Raw genomic sequence first — 27,976 nt, 5'->3', positions numbered from 1 at the left:
CTTACCCCTTAAACAGAGTGAAGAAGAATACACAAATATGCAGTTACCACTGAGTAACTGGCATACTGTAAATATGCATCCTCACTTCTCTCCTGGTAAAATTTTCATGGGCCTGTTAACTCAATAGGATAATCTGCATTTACACATTAAAATGTCAGTTTTAAAGTTATACTTTCAGAAAAAGAACAGATATGCAAATATGAAATTCATAACTCATTTATTGAATATATATATATGCAAGGATACCAATAAAAAGAAACTAATACTGCAAACTACAACTTTGGAAGTAAAGCCAATATAACAGGAACAAAATATACATAACATTGTAGATAGGAATGCATTTACCCTCTTTTATACATTCCTTGTCTTTACACCTAATGTAATGTAYGCTAGAGCAAAAGCTGCAGATGTTAGCCTAACCTGAGTGCTTTTTGACAAGCTACAGTTCTCCAGGATCCTTTAAGGGTTGAGATGTCACTGCTAACAAATGTGCATACATATGCATATATAGAAACTGCTTCAACAAGTATATATAAATTAAGAGCTGTGTTCAGTTTTTTAACCTCCATCACTAATACAGTTCTGTTTCTGATGACATGGAAGAAGAGTTACTATTTGCTATCACATACTTTCAGTTCTCTTTGAAGATTAGTTTCATCTAATGAAGATTAATTTTATTGTCAATCTGATTCAGCATATTAATCTTTTTTGGAATGCACTGATTATCACCTGCCAGATAAGTTTGATATTTCAAAGAGCTATCACTCCATCTTCTGCTCTGGTTTAACATAAAGTTATTCTTCATACAGGCAGCAATAAGCAGCAAGCTCTATTCCTTTATATTACATTTCTTGTCCATTAATAGCAGAAATTCAGGGCCAGATTCAGTATAATCATACTTTCCTATATCAGCACAGCTCTTTGTACGTGAAGATCAGACTTTGTGGAGTGTAAGTGATGGACTTATTGCTGCCCTCCAGGAGTCAAGCTGGTGTAACTCCTACTAGAGCCTTATCACAGAAGCTCCTGTGGATCAACATCTGCTGAATGAGCACACCTTTTGGACACCTCATCTATTTCATCCATCTAGCTAGCAGCACAGATGGTGGTACTGAACTGCGCCTTCTACTCTTCTGCGAAACAGCACAGCTTACTGCTGTGTTTGATCACGCCTTTGGACTCTGGCACGACACCAGCTGGACCCTCATGTAATTTGAACAGCACCCTTCTGATGCCTGTCCTTTCTTGGTACAGTCCTTTCTTGGTAATATAGCGACACAGTGAGTTGGGGAGAGACCTCCATTATCAGAGGGTTCCAGGAGTCTTTAAACAGGACATACTACTCTTGTGAGAGAAAAAAAAAAAAAAAGCCCAAAGGCAAAAAAAGTGAAATCAGTTTCATATGACAAGTTCTCTTAAAATCAAGGTAGTTTTCCGATTGTGAGATGAAAGCAGAAGGTGCCGATTAAAAAAGAAATCCCAGGAACAAACAGACTGTATTAATTTAACTAGCTAATTTAAACATACCTATTTCACCTACAGAGCACTTTCATTACTTCTAACACTTCTGGGAAGGCAGTAGATGCTCCAGAATAACCTTCAATATATGCTTGCAAAGATTACACTGCTTTAAAAAAAAGAAAAAGAAAACAAACAAAAACCAAAAAAACCCGGACAGTCTGAAATTCCAAGCTAAAATAGGCATAAAAAGACAGCAATGGCAGTATTTAGTCTTTAAAAAAATGATGTAAATGTTGTATACCTATCATACATTGTCATGCTTTTTAAAACTACAATTAAGGACATAAGAGATGTACAGTAAATACACTGCTGAGGTACATTTCTTCTAAATATTAACACCACAACAGAATTACTCCCCAGCAGGTGATGCTACTTGGGAACATATAAATACAATTTTTACATTGTAAGGCACTTTTACCCAGCATACATGACAAGTTGAAGTCAGTTATGACAAATTTGAGGCTCAAAACAAAAAGATCTTTGCTTTTGACTTTCAGTTCCCATTAATTAATGACAGTTTAGTCAGGCCATATCAGCACAGAGAGGTAACAGGTAAACCAGCCACTTAGTCTTCTGCTACCCAAAGGTAAAGTGCTGTCCTGGTTCTTAGTGGCATGGAACAGCATACATTATTTCACATCAGATGAATTAGACTGAATAACATATTAAGCAACTGACAATATGATTTAGAGCTCAGTCTCAAATACAATTAGTATGCTGGCAGATCTACCCCATGTATCTGTCATCCAATCTTAGTTAAAAATACAGTAGCTGCAAAGTGCCTTTATTCCATGGGAGAGCCATGTCTGAGGCACAAAACCTAGAAGCAATTTCAACATTGAAAGATGTTATTTTGCATTCTAAAACTGTTCTGAGTGGCTGAAAAATGTTCATATTCTAGAAGAAATAAACACCTTGATAGACAATTTCAATAATCGATCTGTCATTGCAATTCAAGTCACACTTTTAATTTTGAAAGTTACAAATACAAAATAAAAATGATCAATGGCATCATGTTTAGAGCAGTAACTGAATATTTTCTGTACACAGCAGTATTTCTTTCCAAAACTGCATTATTCCCCAGGAAAGCAAACAGATTGAATTCTAACAAGTAAAATGTTAGAAACTCTAATATACAGTAATTGAGTCCCTCAAGACATTAAGGGAATGCATAAGAAGACAATGACACACGTTAAATCTTTAAAAAATACAAGTAAAAAACGCTACAGAAACTCATGTTACAAATGAACTGTTTTTGCAATACCCATCACAGAAGAACTGTAGCAGATTATAGTTAAATCATTGTATTTTGCTCGTTTCGTTCCTTCAAATCTAGAAGTTTTGTTGGGAGTTCAGAATTAAACAAGTCAAAACCCTAAACAAACAATGTGATGTGATAGCAACAGACAAACTTGTGGACTAGGCTCATTTTTTTGGTTTTATTTAAGGTAAGTCTGAGAATGCGCTTTAACAGACCAATTGAGAAGCTAATAGCCATTAGAAATGCCAAGGTGTTTTGAAAGCAGTCAGAGGACTGATCTGTTCAGTTTGGTATAAACTAGATCTGATTATTCCCTAGTGGAGCATCAAACTCCAGCAAGTAGAATTCCATGACATGATTGCTGATTTGACAGAAAGAAAGAAAGAAAGAAAAAAATCACTAAAACAATAAAAATGATAAGCAAAGTTTCTCATATAGTGGTCATAAGATTAAAAAATAAATACCAATCTAGGAACAAAGGCTGTTTCCTCATTCTTCTTACAGAATATGGGACCTCTATGCATATTCTGGACAAAACATGAAGTGTTCCACACAACACAGAACACTTGAGGTATGGACGTCAGATATGGTGGCTAAATTCCATAGCGAGTTAGCACTGTAACTCTGAAGTAAGAGAGATTGGGTTGCAGAGTCCGAACATTTGTATAATAAGCTTTTAATCACACTCAGTGAAGTGTTCTTGGTAAATCAGGGACACAGAAAGAGGTGGGTTGTTGGGGAAAGAATGAACTACAGCCCTTTGGCATGAGTTCTACAGCTCACAGCTCAGAACCAACAGCTGCTCGAGTAAGTCTCCCGCAAACTAAGGCTGGGCGGAATGAGCAATCACAACAGGAACAACCTGAAATGTTCAAGCGTGCTTCGGTGCACACCGAGTCCTTTTCTACTGTGTGCTTTGCAAGCAAAAACAGAGAGCGGCTTTCCCATGTATAGCCTCCATAACTTGTATATGAAGAAAATGTAAAATTCACAAAGTACCAGCTTGTTGCCACCATGAACTTGTCCATGTTGTTAATTAAACTAGCTAAGACCTTCCCTCATTGCATGAATCCACTAAACAACTTACACATTCCAAATCTTAAGGTTTTTATTCAGTCCAGAAATATAGATCTTACTTCATTTCAATGTCTGCCTTAACTTTTGACACTGTACATATTACATATCATTTATATAGTGTTTCTTTTTTTCCAGACACTGCAGACTACAAACTACATAATATTGACATGTAAAACTCTGCCACTTACTGAAGGCTCACACACATGAACGTTTCAGGCAGTTCAATGAAATTTCTAACAGAGTAGGGTAGTAAAAAGTTACTAACCCTTTTCTGATTTTAGAAAACGATTTAAAAGAATTAGTAGTTATGATGTCTTAGCCATTCCCAGTTCTATAACTCTGTCCCTTGAACCTGTTTAAAAAATGATGAAAACAATAGTAAATTTAAAATCATACAGAAAAGCATTTAGCAGCTCTGACATTACATCTATATTTAGCGAAAGAAATGAGGGCCTCCCTTCTTACACTGTTACAAAGTCAGCCGGATTTAAAAAACAACAAATCCTCCCCATTTTTCTACAGTATGCCAATAAAAAGTAYTTATCTGCATACACTAGATTTAAATACTTTACTGCAATAAACTACATTAAACGTATATTGCGTTTCAGTCTCAGTAACAGATCTGTCAGGAGAAACTTCCATACCTAATTTCCATTGAGCTGCTGCTGAGGAATGTCATTATGGTCAGTGCCTGATTTTCCACGGCTTTTGCTTTCTCTTTCTTCATCCTCTTCATCTCTTTCATCATTTCCACTATGGTTTTTACAATAGAGTCTAAAACAATAGAAGAAAAAGTGAGGATTTCTACTGAAAATATCTTCAAAACAAACTCTCTTCTCAATTAGTTTTGTGATGTTCTACAGGTAACTTAACTCATTCATGGGTTTTATTCAAACATCAGTTAAAATGAGAAAGAAAACAAGGTTAAAGTAAAGACTAGCCAACAGAACATCAAAGCTGATAATTCCGGTTTTCGAGAACTACTACTACTTTGCTCCGAGAATGCCCTCTTGTGGGCACACCACCACTGGCAACCTCAGCTGCAGCCAGGTCACTAACAGCGGGCAGCAGTTGAGCAAGCAGGTAATGGACAGTTCTGGAGTCCAAAAGAACAAAATAAGCTACAAAATGCATCTATATGGAGGAATCATAATGTAGATTACGTGGGGTCTCAGCAGTGTAAATTACAGATTAATCAAGGGGGAAAATATAATTTGATTCATTTTCAACAGTTATTTAAAAATATTTTAACTGGAATAGTATTATTTTTTTTATAATACACTTGACTAGTCAAGTTAGGCAGAAAAAATGTCAGGACACACTCAAGAATTACATAGGTCCTTACTTATAAATTCCTCGTGACATATTCTCAATGTATTTAGCTTTGTCTTCTACTCCACAGTGGTAATGGTATGTTTTGATGCAGGCTTTAATTTCACACCCAATAGTAGCACCAGGCTGGCTGCAAAGTGTGCATTTCTGTTAGGGGAAAGAGGAGAATTGCACTGTTCAGCCTTTCAATCTCTTGTCTTTAAATATTCAGTTTAATGTTCATCATGTTTATGGTTACCCTTTCGGAACACAATAATTTATCTGACAGATCATCAGGCAATAAAAAGTTAATCAAAGGTATTGTAAAACAGACACCATATAATACTAATCTATTAAAGAACAAAGACTAGGGTTTACATGTCCATCACATTAAAAATAGCTACATGATTGCACACATCATCACATTTCAAAGCAATATTTTATTGCTCCTGAAGTTAGTATTTTCACATACTAAGAATCCTAGATTAATTTTTTCAGGGAACAGTATCATTAAGTTTTTTTTTTTCTTAAATCTCTTACCACTGAAAAAAAATCTTGAATTTTAATAAAATATAGTGTGACATTTTACCAACACGCCCATCTCTGGGGGCCTCACATACTTTTTCATGTTAAAATGTCAAAGCAGTTTGAAACAAGCAATTTGCAGAAAGTTATTCTCTAAGTTTGTTTGTAGCTTTATGCAGTATGATTTTTTAACATAGGATACAAAGCTGTTATTCTCTTATAGTTACAGGAAGGCTAATAATAATTTACAATGTACAGCATCATAAAAAAAACTAAATATCACATGCCCAACCACCACTAATTTTTAAGATGATTCCTATCTGGCTACCTACTCCAAAATTAACAATACATTTAAATTTTGTGTTAAGAAACAAATGAAAAGGATTGGTGCACAAAAGGAAAGGAGGCAGAACTATAGCTATCTTAGCAGAATCAATAACGCGTTCATCACACACTGCAGATACATACCATTCTTTTTCCTCTCTTGATTTCTTGAAGTACAGTTTTAATATCAAAATCACCAAACTCTGCCCTTGATGTTGTTGTTAGCTGGACAGTGCCAGAAGAGAACAACTGTAAAACAAGCAAGTCCAAAATAGTTTCAGAAGGTCACCAACATGCGATTACAAAAAGCTTTCTGTGCAGAGGTCACAGAAGGGGATGTTCAGTACTCAGTTATCTCAGACAGGCTGTGCTTTATCAGTAAACTAGGAAAAAAAAACATGCTAACAGAGTGGATTAGTGTGATGAATATTCCTTCTGATACTCACCTGACCAGCTTAATTACATCCGTTGCCTTGGAGAGATGTATTTTAAAAGACAAAGCAGTAGACAAAAATTGACCACAATGATAAATATACCAACTAATAAATGAGTAATGTCATCAATTATGCCACTGAACTTTTTGGGTCTATTGCATTTCCTTCCCTGTGCCATATACATAATTCAAGCTTCAGGGCACAGCCCATATCAACATCCCTAAAGAGCCCACAGAGATGACAATGGAGCACATAATACTTACCACTATCATCAGCATCCTTGTATATTAAGCTTAATCTGTCTTAAAACTGAAGCTCAGGCACACAAAATGGCTAAGAACACTCTAAGGCTCCCAGGCTGCTGGCCATGCACCAGCTCTGTTTAGTGAGGCTAACTATAGGAAGACACTTATATTAATATTCCACAGATTGCCAGGACTACTTACTCATTTTGAGGTACAACAGAAACTACCAAGTTTGTTCTTTAAAGCCCTACCTCATCCATAGAATTAATTATGTGAAAGAGAGCACTATCTACTCATGTTCATTGAAAACCACAGATTTTTTTCAGTCTAACAGTTCTCTAAATGTGACCATCTAAAGGCAAAGGGTTTCCAGAACTTCCATTTCCTACTCTCTACTTGACTGCCACAGCCTGAATCCACTGATCAGAAAATTAATGAAGTTCATTGATTCCTCCTGGATTTTGTCTGAACGCCTGTGGAGTAAAGATATTAGTATTTCATTTTTGGAGTGGATTCTTTTAGTTTGTGCTTTCCTTTTTAAATATYGTGTATGCATTTAGATGCTAAGGGAGCATTTTTAATAAGCTAAAGAGTCTCTGAACTAATTCCATCTCTTAGCACGTAGTCAACTTTCATCCATACTGCCTGCAGTGAAAATAAATGAATTGCTCACTTCACAGCACTAAAAGAGATCATCAGCACACAGACTATATTAATGCATAATTACATGTGAGGGTATTGTATTAAAATCTAAAAAAGCAATTCAGAGAAAATGCACATAATAGACTGATTAACAACAATACTTTTACTTACCATGCACTTATAGTGCGCTGCAGCCTTTTTGGCATTAAATATATGAAGCTTTCCTCTAGCTTCATTTTCTTCTTCACCTGCATGACAGAATCCACATTTAGGTTTTGTATCACTGGGGCTGCTTCTGTGGGGAGACCTGTCTCTCTGAAAGAAAAACAATTTACTAAAATATACTGCTGGGTTACAAATAAGGCTGTAATTTTAAAAGCCTGTGGCCACCAGCTGGAGGCTCAGACAAATGCAAATTTTAATAAAAATCTTAATTGCAGAGAAGATATATGCAATTCTTTCTTCTAAGAAGTTTAGCATATTTACTGCTTACATAGGAACTGCTTTCTATTTCGTCTGTGCCATGTGAGGACGTGGATCTAGTGTCTTCTGTTTGCCCTTTTAAATTTGTTTTTCTTGGCTTTCCCTTACGACCCCTCCTTTTTCCTTTGGGAGGTGAAGGCTCCAACTCATGTTCATTGATACTTTCTTCTAAATCTGCTTTAGAAGTTAGAAAACATCATCAAATAACATTCTCAAAAATTTACACAAAACAAAGAAAAAAACAGACAAGAGAAAACTATTTTCTGCATTTTGCTCAGAAATAAAAATAGTATTTTTTTCCATTTATTACAAACATGCAACTGCAGATCCTGAAAACATTATTTCTTTTATTTACATATCACTCAATTTTGCATCTTAATAATATAACCATACACAACAGGTTTAACATTTCTTATAACTTCTTACAGTGCCAAAAAGTGTCCTCAGATACATATATTCATATCCACTGGAAATAAGTCTCATTTAAACTACACTGAAACAAAACAAAACAAGTCTTCTACAATGAAATGAGCTTCTATTTATTTATTATTAAGGTGCATTCCCTCAATGTAAATTGCACTTGATGTTACGCCAGTGTTTCTAAACAGTCCCTCTCTCCTTATTTTATTAACCAGCATCTTTTCACTCACAAAAAAATTCACTCATTTTGGCTATAACATTAAGTTTTAAAACAAATATATTTTGCCTTTGTGAAACAAATCTACAGTTTAATTTTAGTGACAGCATATTTTTACATCTACAGGTAAAGACAGCAGTCAGTTTACTGAAAAATTATGCTTTTTTGACATTGACAATATCACAGATAAAAGGCCTACAAGTATTTATAGCCCATTATGAATATAGGTATGTATAGTTTTAATGCAGATATACCAAACAGGTCTGATAAATTCCTTTGAAAATGCCAGCCCAATTGCTGAATTGCTACATAGTGCTGTAGTCCAGTAGTCTAGTCTGTCCTTTTGATTACTCAAAACTACGCAGTTAATACAGACCAACTATGCAAACTTCTCAAGGTTGTTTCCACTATGATCCAATGAACTGACATTCAATACTGAATAACCAGCTCTGCTGTATTCAGTTGCTAACAACTTTCCTTATCAACAACTGCTCACACGAATAGTCTTTTTCTTCTTTTAACATGTTAAAAACAAACAAACAAAAAAAACACACACACACACACACACATAAATTGCAAAGATATTTCAGTGGACCTGTTTAAGGAAACATCCACACACACTGCCAAAGAAATTACTTCTCAAAATCCAAACCACAAATATCAACATGAGCCCCCAAATGAATGGATATACTGATCCGAAGATCTGGACCATCTACTTCTTATATTAATAAGCCATTTAACAGTTCTATTATTATTATAGCCTTGCTAGGGCACTTATCACCATGATATCTTGGTCTGAATATCCAGGCAGGACATCTTGTTTTGAGACTAAAGCTGCTTCACTGAGATTTATTGTCTTTTCATTATCTATAGTATCACATAAAAATCAAATCACATTTATTATAACCTCAGGATCAACAGTGAATCAACTGCACAAAAGTGAAATCACAGCCTTGAATATATTCCACTGCCATCAACATTTAGTAGAAGATAAATGAACCACAGGCCTGAGGCCTTGGCATACAAGTGCATCCTATTAAGCTTAGTCTATCATATCTGTTGGTAATCCCTGAAAGAACTACATCTTCTTGCATATTTATTATTGAAGGAGAGAAAACTAATCCAAATGCATCACGACAGGTTATACTGAAATACAATTCCCCCAAAGTATTACCAGTTGTATGGTTAGAAAGAGGCAAAAATTTGAGAAGCTAAGAAATTTATACAAATCTGCAAATTATTTTGGGTTATACTGCCAAATTCATCAGCCATAGACACATTTTCTCAAGTCTCTACTAAAATACAGAAGTCTATCTGCCACAACATTACTATGCAGCAATATATATACACCAGTGTTTCCTAATTAGATGACAAGAGCACCATCATTTATCTTACTCTGAAAAAATAAGATACACAATGACATGGATTATCTAGTGAAAAAATACATTTTACATTTTCTTCTCGTAATTTACTATCTAACCTAATTATTTAACGTAACTTGCTAAATTCCCCAAACAAGATTACGTAACTTAGGTATCATACCTCTCAGATCATATATAGCAAATTTTACCATAACTTGAAAAGGTCTTTCAAATAAAGTAATTCTATTTCATCTTGTCTCTCATCATATACATGAGTTTTCCTCTAATGTATTAACAATCTTCCAATCTTTGTCTCTACTTTTACATTTACAGAAATCAGAGATGGCTCATGTAGTTTAAAAAAAAAAAGTGACTATTAAATTGGTGACCCTTTAAATAACATCAGTATGTGAGAAGTTAAAAATATTCTTTCCCAAATCATTCCATGGATATGCCTACCACATTTAATGAAGCATACTGTGGTCCATTCACCTACACTCCTTACTTTTTTTCCTAAAGTTCCTCACCGATTCTGTCAACCATAATGCTTTCTACCTTAGTCCACCCTTATTTTCTAAATAACATTAAAGCATATCCTGAACTTTCTGCAGCCACACTTTCAAAGCTGAAAATAAATCATAATCGCAAAAAATCAACATGTCAGGAAAGCCAATTTTTCATAAGAAATGTCACAGCCTCCTTATAGAGTAAGTTCTTAAGTGCTCTTTTTACTCTATAATTGCTAGAATATTTAAGATTTAAAAAGTAAATAGACTACATTTTTTAAAGACAGTTTCAGCGTAAGATAAAAAAGCATCAAGATTACACAGCTTTCCTCAAAGAAGGACCCCTTTTCTGTCCTCAAAACTAGTACTTCCATTAAAGTTCAGAGTTCACTGAAATCTAGATGCTACACCACCCTTTCATGAAAGTAAATAAAACTCCTTGCAGATTTAGGTCTTCAGACTACAAGTGACATGGACCTACAGATTAACACCACCGAGATGTGAGGATCTGCACTACTATACCTATCTGCAAGACTGATATCTCAAAACATTGAAGTTTCTCTTTTTTAACAGCACTGTGAACTAGTGTAACAGTACAGGAAGAAAGAGACTGTAACCAGGTTTAAAACGCACCTGCCTTGGGTGGTCTTTGCTATTTAATATACAATTTGGTTTGTGCCCTATCCCTCCCCTCAAACCCACTGCCAAGCTTACCCTGTTTCCCTGGCATCTGATGGTTGAGTGTTTCCAACTTCTCATGTCAGCTTGAACTAAGGAAAACACAAAAAGTTGTTCAACTCCTCCCTGACCAGATGAAGTTTTATCATGGATACCACCCATACTCTGAATCCCCTGAGGTTACCTAAGTATTCTTCACCTGCCCCATCCCATATCCCATTTACTTCATTGGTTTTTAAAATCACCACGATATTCTCAATATACTTTTATCTAAACTCTTCAAAGGAGGCATCTTATGAGCTTTCTTCAAAAGTGCCTAAATGCTGTATCTAAAAAAGCAAGCTTAATATGCAATGCACTCTCGTAAAGGTGTGGGGGGCAAATCAAGAGGAGACATTCTACATTTTCAAAAGCACCTAGGAACATGATACAGTAAATTCAGAGGAGCAGAAAGATGAGCAACAACAAGCCTCACATTTGCATTTTACAAATCTATGAGCAGTACAAAGTACCACGAAAGAAGATGAGCAAAATTTTGTATGATATAAACTGTTAACTGGGAGACCCCAGCTTCAGAGAGAAATCTAAAAATTCTATTTCTATCATAACTAGAAGGAAAAAGGATGTCAAGATCTCTTGCTGTTTAAAAATAACTCTTGGCACAGAAGAGGCTGAGATACCACCAATCTATTTTTTTTTATTGCATCAGCTTCAAATATACACGGAATCGCCTTTTTCCAAAAGCTAAGTTAAAGCAAAGTAATACAAAGATTTAAAGGTAGTGAAACAACAAATAAAAAGAGGATGTGTAAAATAAAGGCTTATATTGCTCGCTGTATCTACCTCCTGCATTACCTTAAACAATGGGCAAAGTGAACCAGAAGCAAAGGAGCTTAAGTCTGTATGAGGAAGATAATAACCAAAACTGATTGGCAAAATATATTTGCAAGTAGGACCATACATAAAAAGAAGCCAAAATGTAGAATGTGGAAGTGGCTTAGACATGTTATGTAAATCTAAAAAACCCACATAATTTGTAAAGTTTTTACAGTGCATTTGGAATAAAAGAGAATCTCTAAAAATTACAAAGAACAAAATCAACCTTACTAGAATTTTAGAAGAGAAATGGAATTTAACAGAGAAAGAAAAAAAGCACTTCAGCATGTTAAAGTAAGATGTCCTTAAAATATGACTGAAAAAAATGAACCACACGTGGCAACATAATTATTTTAAATCAAAAAGAAATGGCATAAAACCTAAAAACCTTACTGCTCTGGTAGTCAATAATGAAAATGTGAATGCATTTATAAGCAGTAATAAGAATCAGAGATCTGCATAAAAWCAGTTGCAAACAAATACAGAATCAGGTAGACAGATCATGAAACAGCAGCTTACATCAGAAAGCTATGTGAAATTAAAGATGAAAATTCTGAATGTATTTTTTAGATTTTCCTTTTCTTTTTTGAAAATGGAAAAAACTAAGTTACATGAAACATATCTAAAATAGAGAAAATAAGAGCAGAGAGGAAAAAGTYAAACCACCCCGTAGGTCCAGTTACTAATATGCTTTCAAAAGTACCAGACATCTCAAGAAACTGATGACCCTTGTACAAAAGCTATTTTTGACTGAATAGTATCTATAGTACAAAGTACTTGGGATTATTTCTTTAGTTAAGTACACTTAACATGGAAAATGAATGAAATAGTCCTTCATAATCATACAATCCAAACGCTTTTTAAAGAAAATARTTGTTGGCAAAGACCAAAGAGAATCAAAACATTTATTTTACCTGCATAATCAGAGAGCTTATGACTAGTGGTCTGATAAATCTTTTGAGTTAGCTGACCAAGTTACTATTTGGATAACGTCTTGCCTAGGTAGGAAGCAGAATTATAATTTAAACAGCACAAGGCAGCTCCTCAGATAGTATAAGCCACTGACCACATTACTTCTAGATTTCTTTCTTTTCCTTTAGCTGTGTGTTTTTCCTTAAGAAAACGCCATTGTGATGCTTCCTCAAAATACCTATTTAGTCTGTAATGGACTGCATACAAGGTTACTAACTTACTGACTGGAGCAACTGTTTCTGTCCTAACACTGTACTGGATGCCCTATTCAGGGCAGCACTTTCCAGCAGACAGACAACAGGAAGGCTCTGAGTTAGCGGAGCCTAGAAAGAATTTGCAACCATCCACCAGGAGAAGTCAAACGACAGAACTGTGATGTTACGGGAACTTTTACACCTGACTGCATTAGTGCATACAATGTTAGGCAAACCTATGATGAGAACAGTGTTAAAGAAAATGCAACTATGAAGAAACACTGATTAAAGCATCCTAAGATGAATCAGGATGTTGCCTAATCATAATGTCAATGTGTTGTGGATGTTTTTCCTGCCAACCTCTGGCTTAAACAGAGCTTTGAAAAAGTAATTGGTTTGATACAGAGTGCAGCATCTCTAAATAGGTCTTCCAGAGAAATATTATCCTGACTCAAATTACTGAGCAACATGAGAAGCACAAATTTCATGTTTGCTCTGAAGAATAAGATAAAAAGAATGCTGAGAAGGGGAACATTCTTATTTCCAYTATGGAAAGATAGTTCCCTGGGGCTTTGAGTACAACTGCAACAGGAATTATGGACCCTTTATTTTCTGACCCCACAGTTCCCAAGCATCTGTTTTAAACATTAACAATAGATACAGTCATATGGCCGTCTTCATTATTCTTCATTATGTTACTATGTAACAGATGTAACAGAACAATAAGATGTCATATTCCTATCTTAGCTTACATTAAACTATTCCTGATCAGCTCAGTTAGGTGTAAATACAGAAAGGACAGGGCAGCCCCGCCTGCAAGGAACTGAAGAATACCAAAATTTATATTTTTGCAACAATTATTTCCAATACATTGGAATAAATTCCAATAAATAGCTCCAAAATCTTAATTAAACAATACTCTACTCTTCAAAAAGAATACACAATATTGTACCAAAATGAATAGTAATTAAACTAATAGAAAGCTGTGGTAGTCTCAAGGCACTAGTACCAATGCCTGTAACCTGTCAGGTACTGAAAATTTAGAGGGCTTGCTTAGATTATGAATTAAACTATTACTTGAAGTTCAGGTCAGATGATTTTCAGTTAGCTTTGTAAGCAGCAAGACATCTAGACATCAAACTTTCAACAACTCAGTCCGCTCCTCTGAACAGGAGTCTTCAAATTTGTTAACAGCCACAGCCTAGTACAAAGTGTTAGAGTACCTCACTTTTACTGTTCTTTTTCTAGTTAGTGGGAACACAGCACATTAGAATTAGTCTGAAATACGTATATACACAATGGAACAAACAGGAGAAATGCAATTCCCTTTGATATTCTATGTCACCTGAAAGCTAGGCCATACAGATAAATTAGAAAAAAATTACTATCTGCTGAAACAGAGAATGAGTGTAAGAGCTGACTACCATGCCACCAAGTCATATTTTTATATTCAAAGAAAACAGTAGATACTTCAGCAGCTCCTGTCAATTAAAAGGACATGAACTCCTATCACTCATTAATTTTGTCTTGATGAGTAGGGAGATACTTAGTCTGATGCATTTTCTCCATTTGAACTTCATGAGAGCAACAACATTTAAGAGGTCCTTTTTATTAGGTTTTAACTGGGTAACTAATTCCAACGTAGGTCCTTCAACCAATTCTCTGTGCAGTTTCAGGAAATTTTCCTCACCACTTATTAAATGGTTATAGAGTTTTTTGCCTTTTTTTTTGTTAACTAGAACTTCTAACGAAAGGTACACTAGCCAGATCTCAGATTTGAACAAGGATGCAAAAAAAGCACCCGTTTTCTAGGGAAGGGAAGGAAAGAGTCCCAATATTATGTGGCAATACTGTCAACAGAAAAGTTCTAGACTGCAGCAAACCACACGCACTTAAAAATTCTTCTACCATCCACTAACAGAAATGATGTAATAAAAAAAATTTGGACTGCAACAATTAAATTCAGATACAGAGAACAAAAGATAAAAATACAGATGTTCCAAACAGACCAAGGAAAAAAAACCCAGCATCCCAGAAGAGAAGCAGTAAGTTTCCTTCAAAAAGGGCTGACAATTCTAGCGCCTCTGTGATCTACATTGAGTGATGTACCACAGATTAGCTTTAACTATTTTGGCACAAAAACACTACTGAGAGCAAGGATTCATGAATATCCAAAAACAAAAGAGGAAAAAAAGCTGCTACGTTAGTGTCTAGTAGCCTTGGCTATTCTGTTCACTCTTTTCTGCAGGTCTTTTCTGGTTTGATACACCACCATCCTTTCACATTTACATTCCTCTTTGATACTCACATTTTCCACAAGAAGCAAGCCAGTAAAATGCATACACAAATCTTTTCTGACCTATCTTCCTATCCCACACCTTCCAGTTACCATTTCACTAAGCAAACTTTAGCATTTGAATATTACGGAATGAACCCTCCAAAATCCCTTCTTAAACTCCGAAAACCATCCTTTATCTTTTCCTTTATAGACATAACTTCTATCTTCAAAGGCAATTAGTATTCAATGTAGCCAAACACCATTGCTATACAATGCTATTAAGTCATTTCCACAAGAGAGATACAATACGTATTTTTCCTTTTTAATAGAATGGAGGTCTAACATAAAAGAGCCTCAGCCTCTGGCATTACCAAATCCATGATTGTAAATAATGATATTCTATGGCTATAGTATAGTAGGTTCCCTAAACTGCATGGACTAAAAAAGAGAACGCATTATTTGGGAAAGAGCATTGGGTTAAAGTCTCAGGCAAATATTAAACAAAACTAGAAAACTGAAATTTGTAGTATAACTGCACAGATTTATAAAAATGTAAAGTGCCACGGAACCAAATATTTTAAATAAAATTGAGTGCAAAATTAAACATTAAATAAGATACTATTGAGTTCTTTGGCTTCTGTTGTTTTTTTTGGCTGATGTTATTTCTTCCTTCTTTTCTTCCCCTTAGTCTGAGAGTCTCTTTGAATGACTCTGATTTAGTGTTTAAAAAAAACTGTCATCAGTGACTTTTAGGAAAAAAGCCACCATGCTTTTGTAGTGATTTTTCCCACGTCCTTTCAGACAGATGTCACATAAAATTTAAAAGCCTCTGTTATTAGAGAATGATGTTGTAGAATTGGTAGTAATGGTTGCTGTAAACACTTACAGAAAAGCACAAACTCAGATCCTGCAAGGAAGTCTATGCAGAAACAGAAGTCTATTGGCAGTGAGCTCCATACAGAATTAGAGGCTTTTTTTCCATAGACGTCAAACACTGAGCCATTTGTGAATATGATATTACGTCTAAGTAACAGTTAAAGAGTTCACATCTCTTTCTCTGGACTCAAGTGTCCTTCCATATTCTGTTTCTGCTTAGAAACAAACCAAAACCAAAACCAAAGACAAAGCCCCAAACTACAAGATAATGTAGCCCTATTTTACTCTTTGGAGAATATAACATCTGTACTGCTTTGCTTGTTTAAACCTAGTGATAGTAAAATCAGAACAGAGAATGTTGTACACAAAGCACACCACAATATTTAAGTATAACTAAATAGATTAAAAAATTTTTTTCACTTGTTATTTTCTACTTCCTTCGTATCTTTTTGAACATTGAAGTAAAATCCAAACCTTACCATCAGTAGATCTACTATCAGTAGCATAAATAAGTAAATAATATATTACCTCAAGCATATATTTGACAGAAAGACAGAAAAAATAACTTATGAAATTTAGTCTTCACTAAAAGAAACAGTAATGTACTCCTCACCACTCCAATTTATGATGAAATTTCAGTTGGAAATAAGGCAAAGTTAAACAACTGTTCATTTATCCAAACTCAGATATAGTAGGAAAAAGGACAAAAAAAACCCGCACAAACACCAGTTGCACAACTAGTTTGGAATTTTAACAGACCACACAATTTATCTACTTCTGCKGCATATCACTTCTCGCACATTTCACTACTCTCCTCTGCAGAGAGGCACAGCTTCATTAATGTATGCATACAGCTCTTTTTGTTTATCAAAAATATATGAGTGATCTAATCATAAACCCTTGTATTTAATATTGGATCCCTCTTAATTGGAGAGTTAAAATGTATATAATAGTTCAAAAAAGTGGTGAATGTGTAGTAATGTTAAAAATGGCAAAAAAATAGCTGTTACCTGACAAAATTAATGCATTTTAGATGTGAATATTTAACTGCAAATATAAGCCTGCTTCTTCCCAGAAGGAAATGCATTACTTCTACCAGCCTTTGTTCTGACAGAATATCAAGTCTTTAGAACATCCCAAAATTTAGGTTTTGGGTTTTTCTCCACCTCTATCAATAATTTTTAGAGAAAATACAGAAATCAGATGGGCTTCCAAACTCATTATTTCTGAAAAAAAAGTAGTTCTAATTTTTACTGAAAACATTTATATTTTCCAGAAAAATTAAATTTAATCAAAGTATCTTTCTACAATGGGAAAAGTTTATATTGAATAATTTTACCTTCAGAGTTATGCGTAGTTTTCTTGTGTTTTCGACATAAAATCCTATAAACAAAGTAGTTGAAAACTGTCAAGTCAGTCACGATTCACAAGTTATTTACTCATCTTTTAAATTTAAATGCCAGTACATTTTTCTCCCACTTGTAAGACTCACTGATATACAAATCTTGCAGTGAAAATGCGCTTTTCTAGCACATCACTATATTGAATGACATGATCATTAGAATTGTTTTGCAACACAGATTTTTTTTTTTTAGATTCCAAAGGTGTTTTTACAAAGAATGTGAAATATAAATACAAAAAGAAATACAGTAAATAAGTAATAGTTACATGTAAATGCCTTGTGAGGGTTTCTCTCTGATCTGAGCTTTATCATGCAAAGCACAGTAGTAGTGATATGTCTTGTGGCATGTTTTCACATCACAGCCAATGGTTGCTCCAGGACAATGRCATAGGGAGCACATCTGCGAAGAAAGAGAAACCACAATTCCTGTTACTGCTGCTTTAATACTTCTGTATTTAAAAATAACATAGTTACCGCTCCAGGTATCAAAACAAATGGAGTTATGAACAGGAGTACTGTTACTTATGTTGAGTAACATACCGTCTTTCTCCCACTCTTCCTGCTTTCTGGTGTTTTTCTTCATAAATTTGAAAAGCAAGGAGATATTTGCTGCAATTATGCAACAGCACAATAATCATCATACCTTAATTATCATTCAAAGAAGAAAATAAGTAATTTACTTTTGTGTAATATGACATGTTTGATGGAAGCGACATAGCTGTTCACCTAAATATCCTGCCCCCACGGACGGTCTGTTTGTGCCAGCCATTTCAGAAGAGTTGAAATCACAAACTGTACCTCATTAATTCTGAATTGCATTATGAAAGTATGAGAGAAAAAGGACCTCCTGTTGGCAATGAACCTTGCAGAGTCAGAAATACTGACAATCTGCAAATTTATCTTAGCCTCAGCAGCTAACTTTCCCTCCTTTTTCCATAGCTATTTCTTTAAATTATTTCCAAAGGACTGAATTCAGTGAAATATTTGTTAAATACAATGAATTTCTTTCAATTATATTCAATTTCACTTTTATACTTATATTACAGAAAAGGTTAAATGGGAACCTGTTGCTCTACTCTTCTTTCCTAAGAATGTATCCTTCTCATACTAGACTCGCTTTCTTGTTTAGTATATACCATCTATCATGCTTCTAAATTGTTCACYGCCCTTCTCACACTGTATTAGAACATGAAATACAGATATCATCACAAAATTTTTCTCTACAGATATATTACCCCCAAATCTCAGCATTTCCCAAACTCCCCTCCAAAGACAAACGGAGCTTTGTGTTTGTATCTCCCCTTCTACCCTCCCCGCCCTTGAAAGATTACACTTAATTCCAACCCCCTAAGCATAAATGTGCAATGCAAGATATTCCCTACATATCCTTCTGTGGAATAAGCTTTCTGCCCATCACATTATTTGACTCCCTAGCTTAGGCAAATTCTTCTCATTAGTCTCAAATATCTCAAATAAATGTAACACTAAAGTTCTATAATACAGCATTTATTCCATTTTTCAATTTTAATAAAGTTAACTAAATAGTAAAAGGGTCAAAGCCTTGGATCATCTCTGTTTACTCCTCTGCAAACTCAGAAATGGTGTAGTTACATACAGTTTCCTAGCTCTTATCTAATTTGGATGACTATTTCATCCCACAATTTTGTTATACATTGTGGATTTAATATATAATAATGGCTGATTAAAGCTCCTTATAAAAGACCAGGGTTGAAATTATATCAATCCATTCAATTTTAGTCAGTAATTCATTATTTTTAAACACAGAATTGACTAAAAGGAGGAAACTTTATCTTCATGAACACCAAGATGCATCTGTGTGAATGAAACAGACCACAAGAATTTTTATACTAATTTAGTGGTCTATGTTTCCCGGTAGTAAGAAAATATTTATCACACTGGCACAGGTCCCACCCTCCAAACAGTCACTGTCAAGAGATTAATTAATTCTCAAGGTATATCAAGTATATGTGAAGTCTGACAAGCTGCAAAATAGATAAGCTCTTAAAAAACAACAACAAAAAACACATGCACAGCTAACAGAAATAATAATGATCTGAATGGACTGCATTCCCAAATGTTTAGATTTAACAAGTTATTACTGGCCTATTAAGGTTCGAACCCACCAACTTTTCTCAGCCAGAAACCTACTAACATCAGAAATGTTCTACATATCAGCCATTATCACTTCAATCTACAGAACAAGCCTCAATTTTCAGTGCATACTTGGTGAGCAGCAGCACCTACCAAAGGAGGGAAGCTATGTAAAAATCTGTCAGCAGACAAGTTTAGTACAACCTATCGGTATAACTACTTAAGCTGGTACACCACACTGAAAGCTGAGCTTTTTGCTCAGTGTGTTCCCACATAAAAGAACAGACCTAAATTAAGATCTAAAATTATCCTGTAAATTCCCTCTAAACAGGAAACATCTCAGGACTGCCAATCTATTAAATTGTTCAGCTTTTTACACAAAACCTGGATCCAGTTAAAGCTAACACCTACAGCTAGTGAGCTTCTCTGTGGCATCAGAGGAAGAACACAAAAAAGATTCAGAAACACAAAGAAAGAAACCACCAATGACATAAAAATCAATAACTTTCAAAAACCGTTTAAGAGACCCAAGTATCATCTGTATTTATTTGAGTAGTTCCATCTGCTACCATGTTTGTTGTGAGTTCCCAAGCACAAACTGAACGACGTGTGAACAGTTTTTTCTTTATACTTCAGGTAAGCAGAGCCAATCAAGCTTCATGTATGGAAAAAGATTCAAACAAAATACTGTACAAAATACTGGACTATTATTATATAATTGTAGTTATATAGTTATATTTAGGGCTACTCTTAGTCCAAGAACCAGTAAATACTTAATACAGTCACTGCTGCTCAATTCTCACAAATTTGGTGGAGCTGTAACTAGCATTGTAAGACTCATAAGATGTCTGTATTCACAGAGTCCTATCTTAAATTGATATAAAAGGAAGCAATAAAAGTATTTTTGGTAGTTAAAGCCAGAGTTTGGCAGCAAAGCCAAGTACTGCTAAAGGTCCAGTGTTACCTTCGCTAGGTCCTAGAATGTGGGGTTCATTCTGAAATCTAGCAGAAAATAGTAAATAGAAATTACTGGATTAGAAACATTTAGGAGATGCTGGATTTTTTTATATGCAGCCCATTTAAAGGAACAACAGTTCAGTTTTAAACCAATTTTACTTCAACATCCGTAAGTTCTCCATTAGCTTAGAGCAAATGCAATACTTTTTTTTAAAAGATACCATTATACACTGAACAACTTCATGGCAAACTTTTTAGAAGATAAGAAAATATTGTCTTCCATTTTCCAGGGCCAAAAACAGAGACTTACCAGTTTAGTGCCTCTTTTTATTTCTTTCTGAATATCTTCAATAGAGAATCCACCAAGACTCTCATTATCAGTGTGTGAAGACACCAGTGCAGATGAAAACAGCTAAAATCATAAAAACAAAATTTATTTTAAGGGTATAAGTAATGTAGAATATTTACATATTTGAAAACCAGAAACATTTCAAATAAGAGCGGTTAATCATTTATGCCAATGCCACAACTGGCTGAATTTTTCATTCGTTGGTAGCCTTATAGTAGTTCACTACATCCATCTCCTTTTTCCTATGGGTTACTTACCATACACTTGTGATGTGCTGCCACCTTCTGGTTTTCTGACATCAATAATTGTCCACATTCATTATCTTTATTAGATCTACAAAAACCACACTTCCTTTGTCTTGAAGAGACTTTTTTCTGTCCAACTGAGCTTGTCATGATTTTAAGYGATCTTAGAATGCCACCTCAATCCTCTCAATGCTACAGAAACAAAAGGTGCAATCAGCATGTCAACATCAGCAAAAGGCAATTTAATTTACAATTTTATAAATATAATATAGGTTATTAAAAATGCTCTCTCCCTCTTTACCTGTTTACACTAGTACAATATACCCAAATAAACATGCACCCAGCAGAGGCAGTATTTTCCCAAATCTTAATGAAATTGTATCAGCAGGCAGTATTAGCCTTTTAGGCAAAAAGTTTGAACACTGATATAAAACTTCAAACACTAATATAAAACTTAGAGAGGGAAACAGGAAGAAATAAATGGAAAATATAACAACTACAGCAATCATTAGGACTCTGTGGGAAAATCTTACTGCATTGCTTTCATCCCATTCCTATAACTACTTATTACAGCAAAGCAATGTGTAGAAAATGTATTACCTCTGCATGCAGTAAAATCCAAGCTACTGAACTTCTTCAAAAACAAAACCAAAGAAAAACCCAAGAGTCCAGCTTAGCATCTAGAACAGGTTTTGAATTTGAAAGCTCATAAAGTAATACTGCAGATGAGCAACTACCCCATGAGATGAAAAGATAAAACGTTACCATTTTAGGTATTACACAGATAACGCTGTGGCTAGTCAAGCAGTGTTATGAACAAAATTTTAGAAGGATCTATGACTAACATGCTGCAATGGAAATGTTTTCAAGACCTATAGCTGATTTAGCAATATCATACTAGTAGTAAGTGCCTGACAGCTGCTATTCTCATCTAAGTAAATGAAGATTAAACTCAATATGAATCACATACTTTTAATGTATTATCAGCAGCATATTAAAATGTAACACTGAAGTCCCCGACCCAGTAATAAGATAGACACACTGCAAGTTCAAAAATGAAAATACCTAGCAAGTGCATATGCTTCCTGGAGCAATATTGAGTAGTTTGTGTTCATTTGTTCCTACAGCTCTCAAAAAATACTATACAAACACAACCTAGTCTATATAACAAATACTGCCTTCTTCAAACAGATTTGCTTACAGCTTTTTACTTTAGAGATATGARCCTTACTGTCACACAAAATAGACCACAATGCAATAAAAATAGCCTCCTCCACCTTTGCCTACAGTAGACTCTCATCTAAATTAGAAAAGCCACCATATAGTCTGATATTTCTCTTGAAAAGCAGAGGTGCAATACATCTGGATTGCATTACAATGGCTTATTTGCATGAAAAGGCATGACTGTTTTTTGAAATTTGCAAAGTCAAATCTGCCTGCTTCTAAGCACAGTCAGACTCTCATAACACAAATATCACTATTTTTATAACAGAAAGCAGAGCAATGTTAAGCTTCTGCTGACACACTTTCATTAACAATCCTTTAAAATTCTCTCTACTGTTTTCATAGATTTTAACAGACTGAATTTTTAAGTGTTTGTCTTGCTAAGTTAACTACAAAATTCATACATCAAAAGGTAAGTGTCTGTCCCATATCTATTGCCTTTGCTTTATCAACAGCTTCATTCACTTTCTTTTATCACCTCAGAGCAGTTTACTAGCTGATGACGCATACTCATAAGAAGAATGCATAGATTTCAGATCTTGCTGATTTGCACAAAAAATGTGCCAATCTGGATAAAGTAGTCACACCCTTTTGCAGTGGCAATAGAGAGTCCTTAAGTATTAAACACAAAAGAATTACTCTACTGTATTCTTCTAAAGAAAAAACAAAATAAGACAATCCTGTAATCCTTTTTGAGTAAAAAGGATTGGTTTTAGAAAGAAGGAAACATACTTTCAAATGTTCTTTAATTTTTTAACACTTAAAAAAGATTTGGAAGCAGGAAAAAAAATTACAAAAGAACAGTAGGAAAGAATAACACAAAAAGATTTCTTGTTTTCAGACATTCAATACCATAAATCACAACAAGATAAATCACACAGTGATGGGTTTGATTTATGATTTAAATGATTCAAAATGAATGATTTAAAATTCAAGAAGTTCTGTGATACAGGTAATTTGATACATATACATATATATATACACACACAACCACACACTGATTTGGGTCTACCTGTATTAAAAGTGCATTCCTTCCATAAACTATTTCTGTTTGATATTCAGATTATATTATCACTATTTTGACAGCAAAGATAATAGCTCTTAACAGGAAGATGAGGGATTTCCTTGAACATATATGCACAGCTTCTACTGACTTAATAGGAATCTTTTCCCATAATAAGAAATACTGGATACAGCTGTTCCAGACTTTTSTGGCTACTATAAAAACAGCTATCCTTAGCAAATTCATATTTTAGAAAATGCAAATAATTTATAAAACACATAAAAAATTTAAGAAGTTCCTCATTTCATCTTTGACTTATAAGAACAATAACTCTGCAAGAAACAAGATTATAAAGAATCTTATCATAGTTGACTGCAGTCAACTGTCTTCAGCCTCATGCCTGACAGTGCACTTGAACAGACACATGAGAAAGTACATCATTATAGCACGTACATCTGACATAACCTCACTTCTTGAAATACTTTTGCATAATTAGATTTTTTAAGGCTCACATTAAGGTTAAAAATAATGCTAAGATTTACTTGATGATGCACAGATGTTGATGTTGTAATGAAAAAATTAAATTAGCAAAAATTGTTTTGAAATAATTATTCAATTATAAATAATTTAACACTTGAAAAATATTCAAACTACAAACAAACCAAAAAACACCAGAGGAGGCCAGAAAGGAAACACACATTCTTCTTGCCAGAATATTTACTCTGAAAACATTTTAAAGGGATATCTAAAARTTTTCTTTCCAATACTGTGCTCTTTGCATTTGTCTTTTCCATATCGCTAAGCATTATTTATATATTTCTAAAGACTGCAGAAAAAATTGAGTATCAGAAAACATTTCAAACTATTTTATTCAGAAACCTATCTCTAAATTATGTTTGATTTCTCATAAATATCAGAAAACATTCTGATATAACTGGGACCACCTTTCTTTGTGCTGAAATACACATCTTACCCTGTCCCTTTAAAAATACCTGTTTTCTGAGAAAGATGAACCAAGATATGCAGCTGTATCACAGACCCAGAATTCTGAAGGTAAACACTCAAAATCTTGTTTTCATCACTAGAGTAAAATCTAAGAGCAACTAATCCAGTTTGCTACATATCAAGCTACATTTCACAAGAATGAGAAAACAGTACCACTTAAAAACATCTTAATATTTCTGTTTTCCATGTTTAAAAAGCTAATCAATAAATGGGATTTTTAAAACAGTGTTTAAATACATTCTTGACAGAAATCTTGCATATCAGCTTTGTGAGAAAAAAAGTTTTGTAGACTGGTTCACTGAAAGGGATGTACTATGGAATCACTGACTAGAAAGATTAGGCATTATCTCTATCAAAACAAAACACGTGTACTACAAAGCAGGTATTTTATTACATATAAATACATGTTCCATGTGCTTGGTCTAAAAATGGGAGGTTATACCTACCTTAAAATAACAGGAGACGACACTCATTCAGTGATTTTTTCACTCAAAATTTTTGGCTCATTTGCATTTATATTTCTTAATGTCAATTAAAGTATTCAACACAGTCCTTTCCCTAATATATCTTTATTTTATCTTAAAAGCAGCACATTTTACTGTACTCACAATTGTTTTACTGTATTTTGATTTTACTGAGTGCTAGGCAGTAAATTTTGGAAATGCAAAGAAAAACTGCAAGTTCAAGGACTCTCAGGCAAAGAAGGACGCTCCTTAGTATAAGAGACATTGTTCAGCACCAAGGAAGGGAAAGTAACCTGGATTCTTATTTCTGTTTATCACTGGACTATGTTTCAAGAGTTACAGTTTGTTTATAGAAGTTAAGCCCAAGTTTGTACTTCTAGCAAAGGACAGTGATCTAAAGGCTATACTTTCTGACAAAGTTTGTTTTGATGTGGCCTATATGATTACAGAATTATATTAAAAAAAATATTTAGGACTTAAATTTTTATGTCAAGAAAATCTCGGACATCCAAATAAACCCCCCAAAAGAAATCTACAAACTTAAAAAAAAAAATCCTTAAATGTGTTAACAAAGTGGTTTGGACACTGACAGGAAAACCTACAGAAAATATTTACATAGATATTTTTCAAGATGACTAGAGATTCCAGGTTCTCTGTTCAAGAAACTTTCAAGTGCTTTATACTCCCTAGAGTTAATCACCTATTTTGGGGGACATTATTTGGGGGTAGGGGGGTGGTGAGTCTAGGGAGAAGGAACCAAGATCCTGTACACGCCTGTAGCTGAGAACCCAAAGTGATGAGTCCCATGGAAACCTTAGCCAAGAGTCACGTTCAGTATCCTACAGTCGCTAGAAAAGCGAGATGGGGGCTTTTCCATGCAACTTCCCTAGAAAAAGAGAACCAAAGGGGGCGGGGGGGGGAACAACCCTGGAAAGTCTAAACAATAGAGTAACTCAAAATTACACAAAAAGAGCCTGAGGTAAGGAAGATCTGGCAGGCAGCGCAGACCGATCTTCAGGAAAGTTTACATACTCCCACGGGGAGCGGGAGATGATCCGATAAAGGCATCTCCGATGCTCACCTCCCCAGGGGGGATCGATGAGGCACGGCACCGCTTTGGGGAGAGGCTGCCGCGATTTCCCTCGCAGGAGGCCGGGCAGGGGCCCGCCGCAGGCACCGGCGGGGCCCGACACCCTCCCCCGGCGGAAGGCCTACCCAGGGGGGCTCGGCGGGACGCGGGCCTCCCCGGGGAGGGCGATGCCCCCCTTCCTCGCCACATTTTGGGGGAAACGGGACTCGCAGACAAGGGGGGGCGGATCCTCCAGGGAAGGAGGGAGCGGGCCGAGGCGGGCGGAGCGAGCCGCTGCCCGCCGCTCGCGGGGAGGCGGGTAACGGCACCGGGGGGGAGGGGGCGGGGGCCCCCTGAAGAGGCAGCGCGGGGCGCCGGGACCCTCCCGGGGGCGGGCGGAGGGCTCGCCCCGGCCCAGGCAGCCCGGTGGCGGGAGGGCAGGGCGCGCGGCCCGGCCGGAGGGCGGCGGGGGGCGGGCGGGCCGGGGGAGCCGTGCCTGCCCCGGGCGCGCGGCAAAGAGGCGGCTGGGCGCTCGGCCGGTCACTCAGTCACTCACCCGTGCGGGCGGGCGGGGCGCCGGGGAGAGGAGCAGCTCGGGGACACCCCCACCCCCCGTCACCGCCGGTCGCTCACGGCCGCTCGCTCGCCGGGACCTTCCCTTTCATTCGGGGCAGGGGACGCTGCGCCGCCGCCGCCGCCGCCGAGCGCAAGCACGCACGCACGCACGGGCCGACGCACGCACGCACGCACGCACGGCACGCTCGGGCCGCGACGCCGCGACGCTGCGGGGCGGCGCCCGATTGGCGCGCGAGGAGGCGCGGCGGGAGCACGCCGGGCCCTGCGGCCTTCTGCGCACGCGCGCCAGCGCGCGCCTCTGCCCTCCCCCCTTCTTTCCGCGAGGCCGTGAGGCGAGGGGAACGGGGAAACGGAAGGAGGCGGGGCGGGGCGAATCTGCGCGTGCGCAGCTCGCTCCTGCAGCCGTTGGAGCTGGGAGGGGTGCCGCTGAGACTGCGCAGGCGCAGTTAGCCCCAGGCGCGCGGCGACGCGCCGGCGCAGAGAGTCTCAAGGCGGGAAAGGAAGGGCAGCGGCGCTGAGGGCTGGCGCGTGCGCAGGCGCACGGCTCTCCGTCGCTGAGGGGCCGCCATGGGGCGGCGGGCGCGGGGGCGGCTGCCAGCCCGGCTCGGCTCGGCTCGGCTCGGCTCCTGGGGAGGAAGCGAGAAGAGGCACGGTTTCCCTGGCCGCCAACTGCGAGCCCACACCGGCCTCGGACTTGCAGTGCGAGGGGAAAAGAAACCAGGGCTCTAGCCACAGCTTATTGGTCACAGCCGCTATGGTAGCACTTTGGCCACCACAGAAGGGCCTGGCTGGGCTAAACGTTGTACTGAGGCAGCAGAGCAAGGCCTCAGCCCGAGGGCTTCTGGATAAAATGAGGCAGGAAAGGGTATAAGCCAGTATTTGGCTGTTATCTGTGTTTGGAAAAGGGGTGGGGGGGATGTTGGCTAGGTTAGAGCACTTTTAAGACAGAGGTAGGACTGAAATGAAAAATGAACTGAGCAGGACAACAGGTGGTAAGAGAGGCAAGTGTGGAAAAAAGCTGAGGTACAGAGGTGAAAAGAAACTGCTGGAGCCAATAGTGATCTAAACAAATCCCTGTGTAATGCTGTATATTAAAAACAGTCTCAAAAGAGAAAATTATCACTGCACTGCCTATTTCCACAATAGCTCTAATCATATGCTCTTCCCCTACCTTTTACTGATACTATATAGCAGGGATAGTGAAGTATCATCTTGATCCTAGTTCCCCAGTTGGGTTCCTGCCCACATGTATCTTGCTCAGAGGAGCCTTAGGAAAGGTGGCGTGAGGGAGACTTGTGTGGCCACATCTATCCCTTTGCTGTCAGCCCAGAGAACTCTCAAGACTCTTCTCTTGGTAGCCACGGCTGCA

General features: G+C 36.9%; 1 protein-coding gene across 2 annotated transcripts; it reads right to left on the bottom strand.

Annotated features, from left to right (window-relative positions):
- Positions 1-200: 200 nt before the first annotated feature.
- PHF6 (PHD finger protein 6) lies at positions 201-26,916 on the bottom strand. Of its 2 annotated transcripts, none has more exons than XM_026082674.1 (11): positions 26,588-26,916; positions 21,279-21,458; positions 20,983-21,084; positions 17,870-18,003; positions 17,541-17,584; positions 7,834-7,997; positions 7,512-7,655; positions 6,164-6,268; positions 5,205-5,338; positions 4,504-4,633; positions 201-4,211 (listed from the first exon to the last, which is right to left on the bottom strand). In XM_026082674.1, the coding sequence occupies exons 2-10, from the start codon at positions 21,414-21,416 to the stop codon at positions 4,504-4,506; spliced, it is 1,095 nt and encodes a 364-aa protein (XP_025938459.1). In that variant the 5' UTR covers positions 21,417-21,458; positions 26,588-26,916; the 3' UTR covers positions 201-4,211. The 2 variants fall into 2 exon arrangements, with proteins under 2 accessions (XP_025938459.1, XP_025938458.1); XM_026082673.1 differs by having other exon boundaries at positions 7,834-8,000; positions 26,588-26,905.
- Between the last annotated feature and the right edge of the window lie 1,060 nt (positions 26,917-27,976).

The sequence above is a fragment of the Apteryx rowi genome, unplaced genomic scaffold, assembly GCF_003343035.1.
Source record: "Apteryx rowi isolate R43461 unplaced genomic scaffold, aptRow1 scaffold_59, whole genome shotgun sequence".
Taxonomy (NCBI): domain Eukaryota; kingdom Metazoa; phylum Chordata; class Aves; order Apterygiformes; family Apterygidae; genus Apteryx; species Apteryx rowi.
Note: the sequence above shows the minus strand (reverse complement) of the source record. Positions and strands in the feature narration are given on the sequence as shown.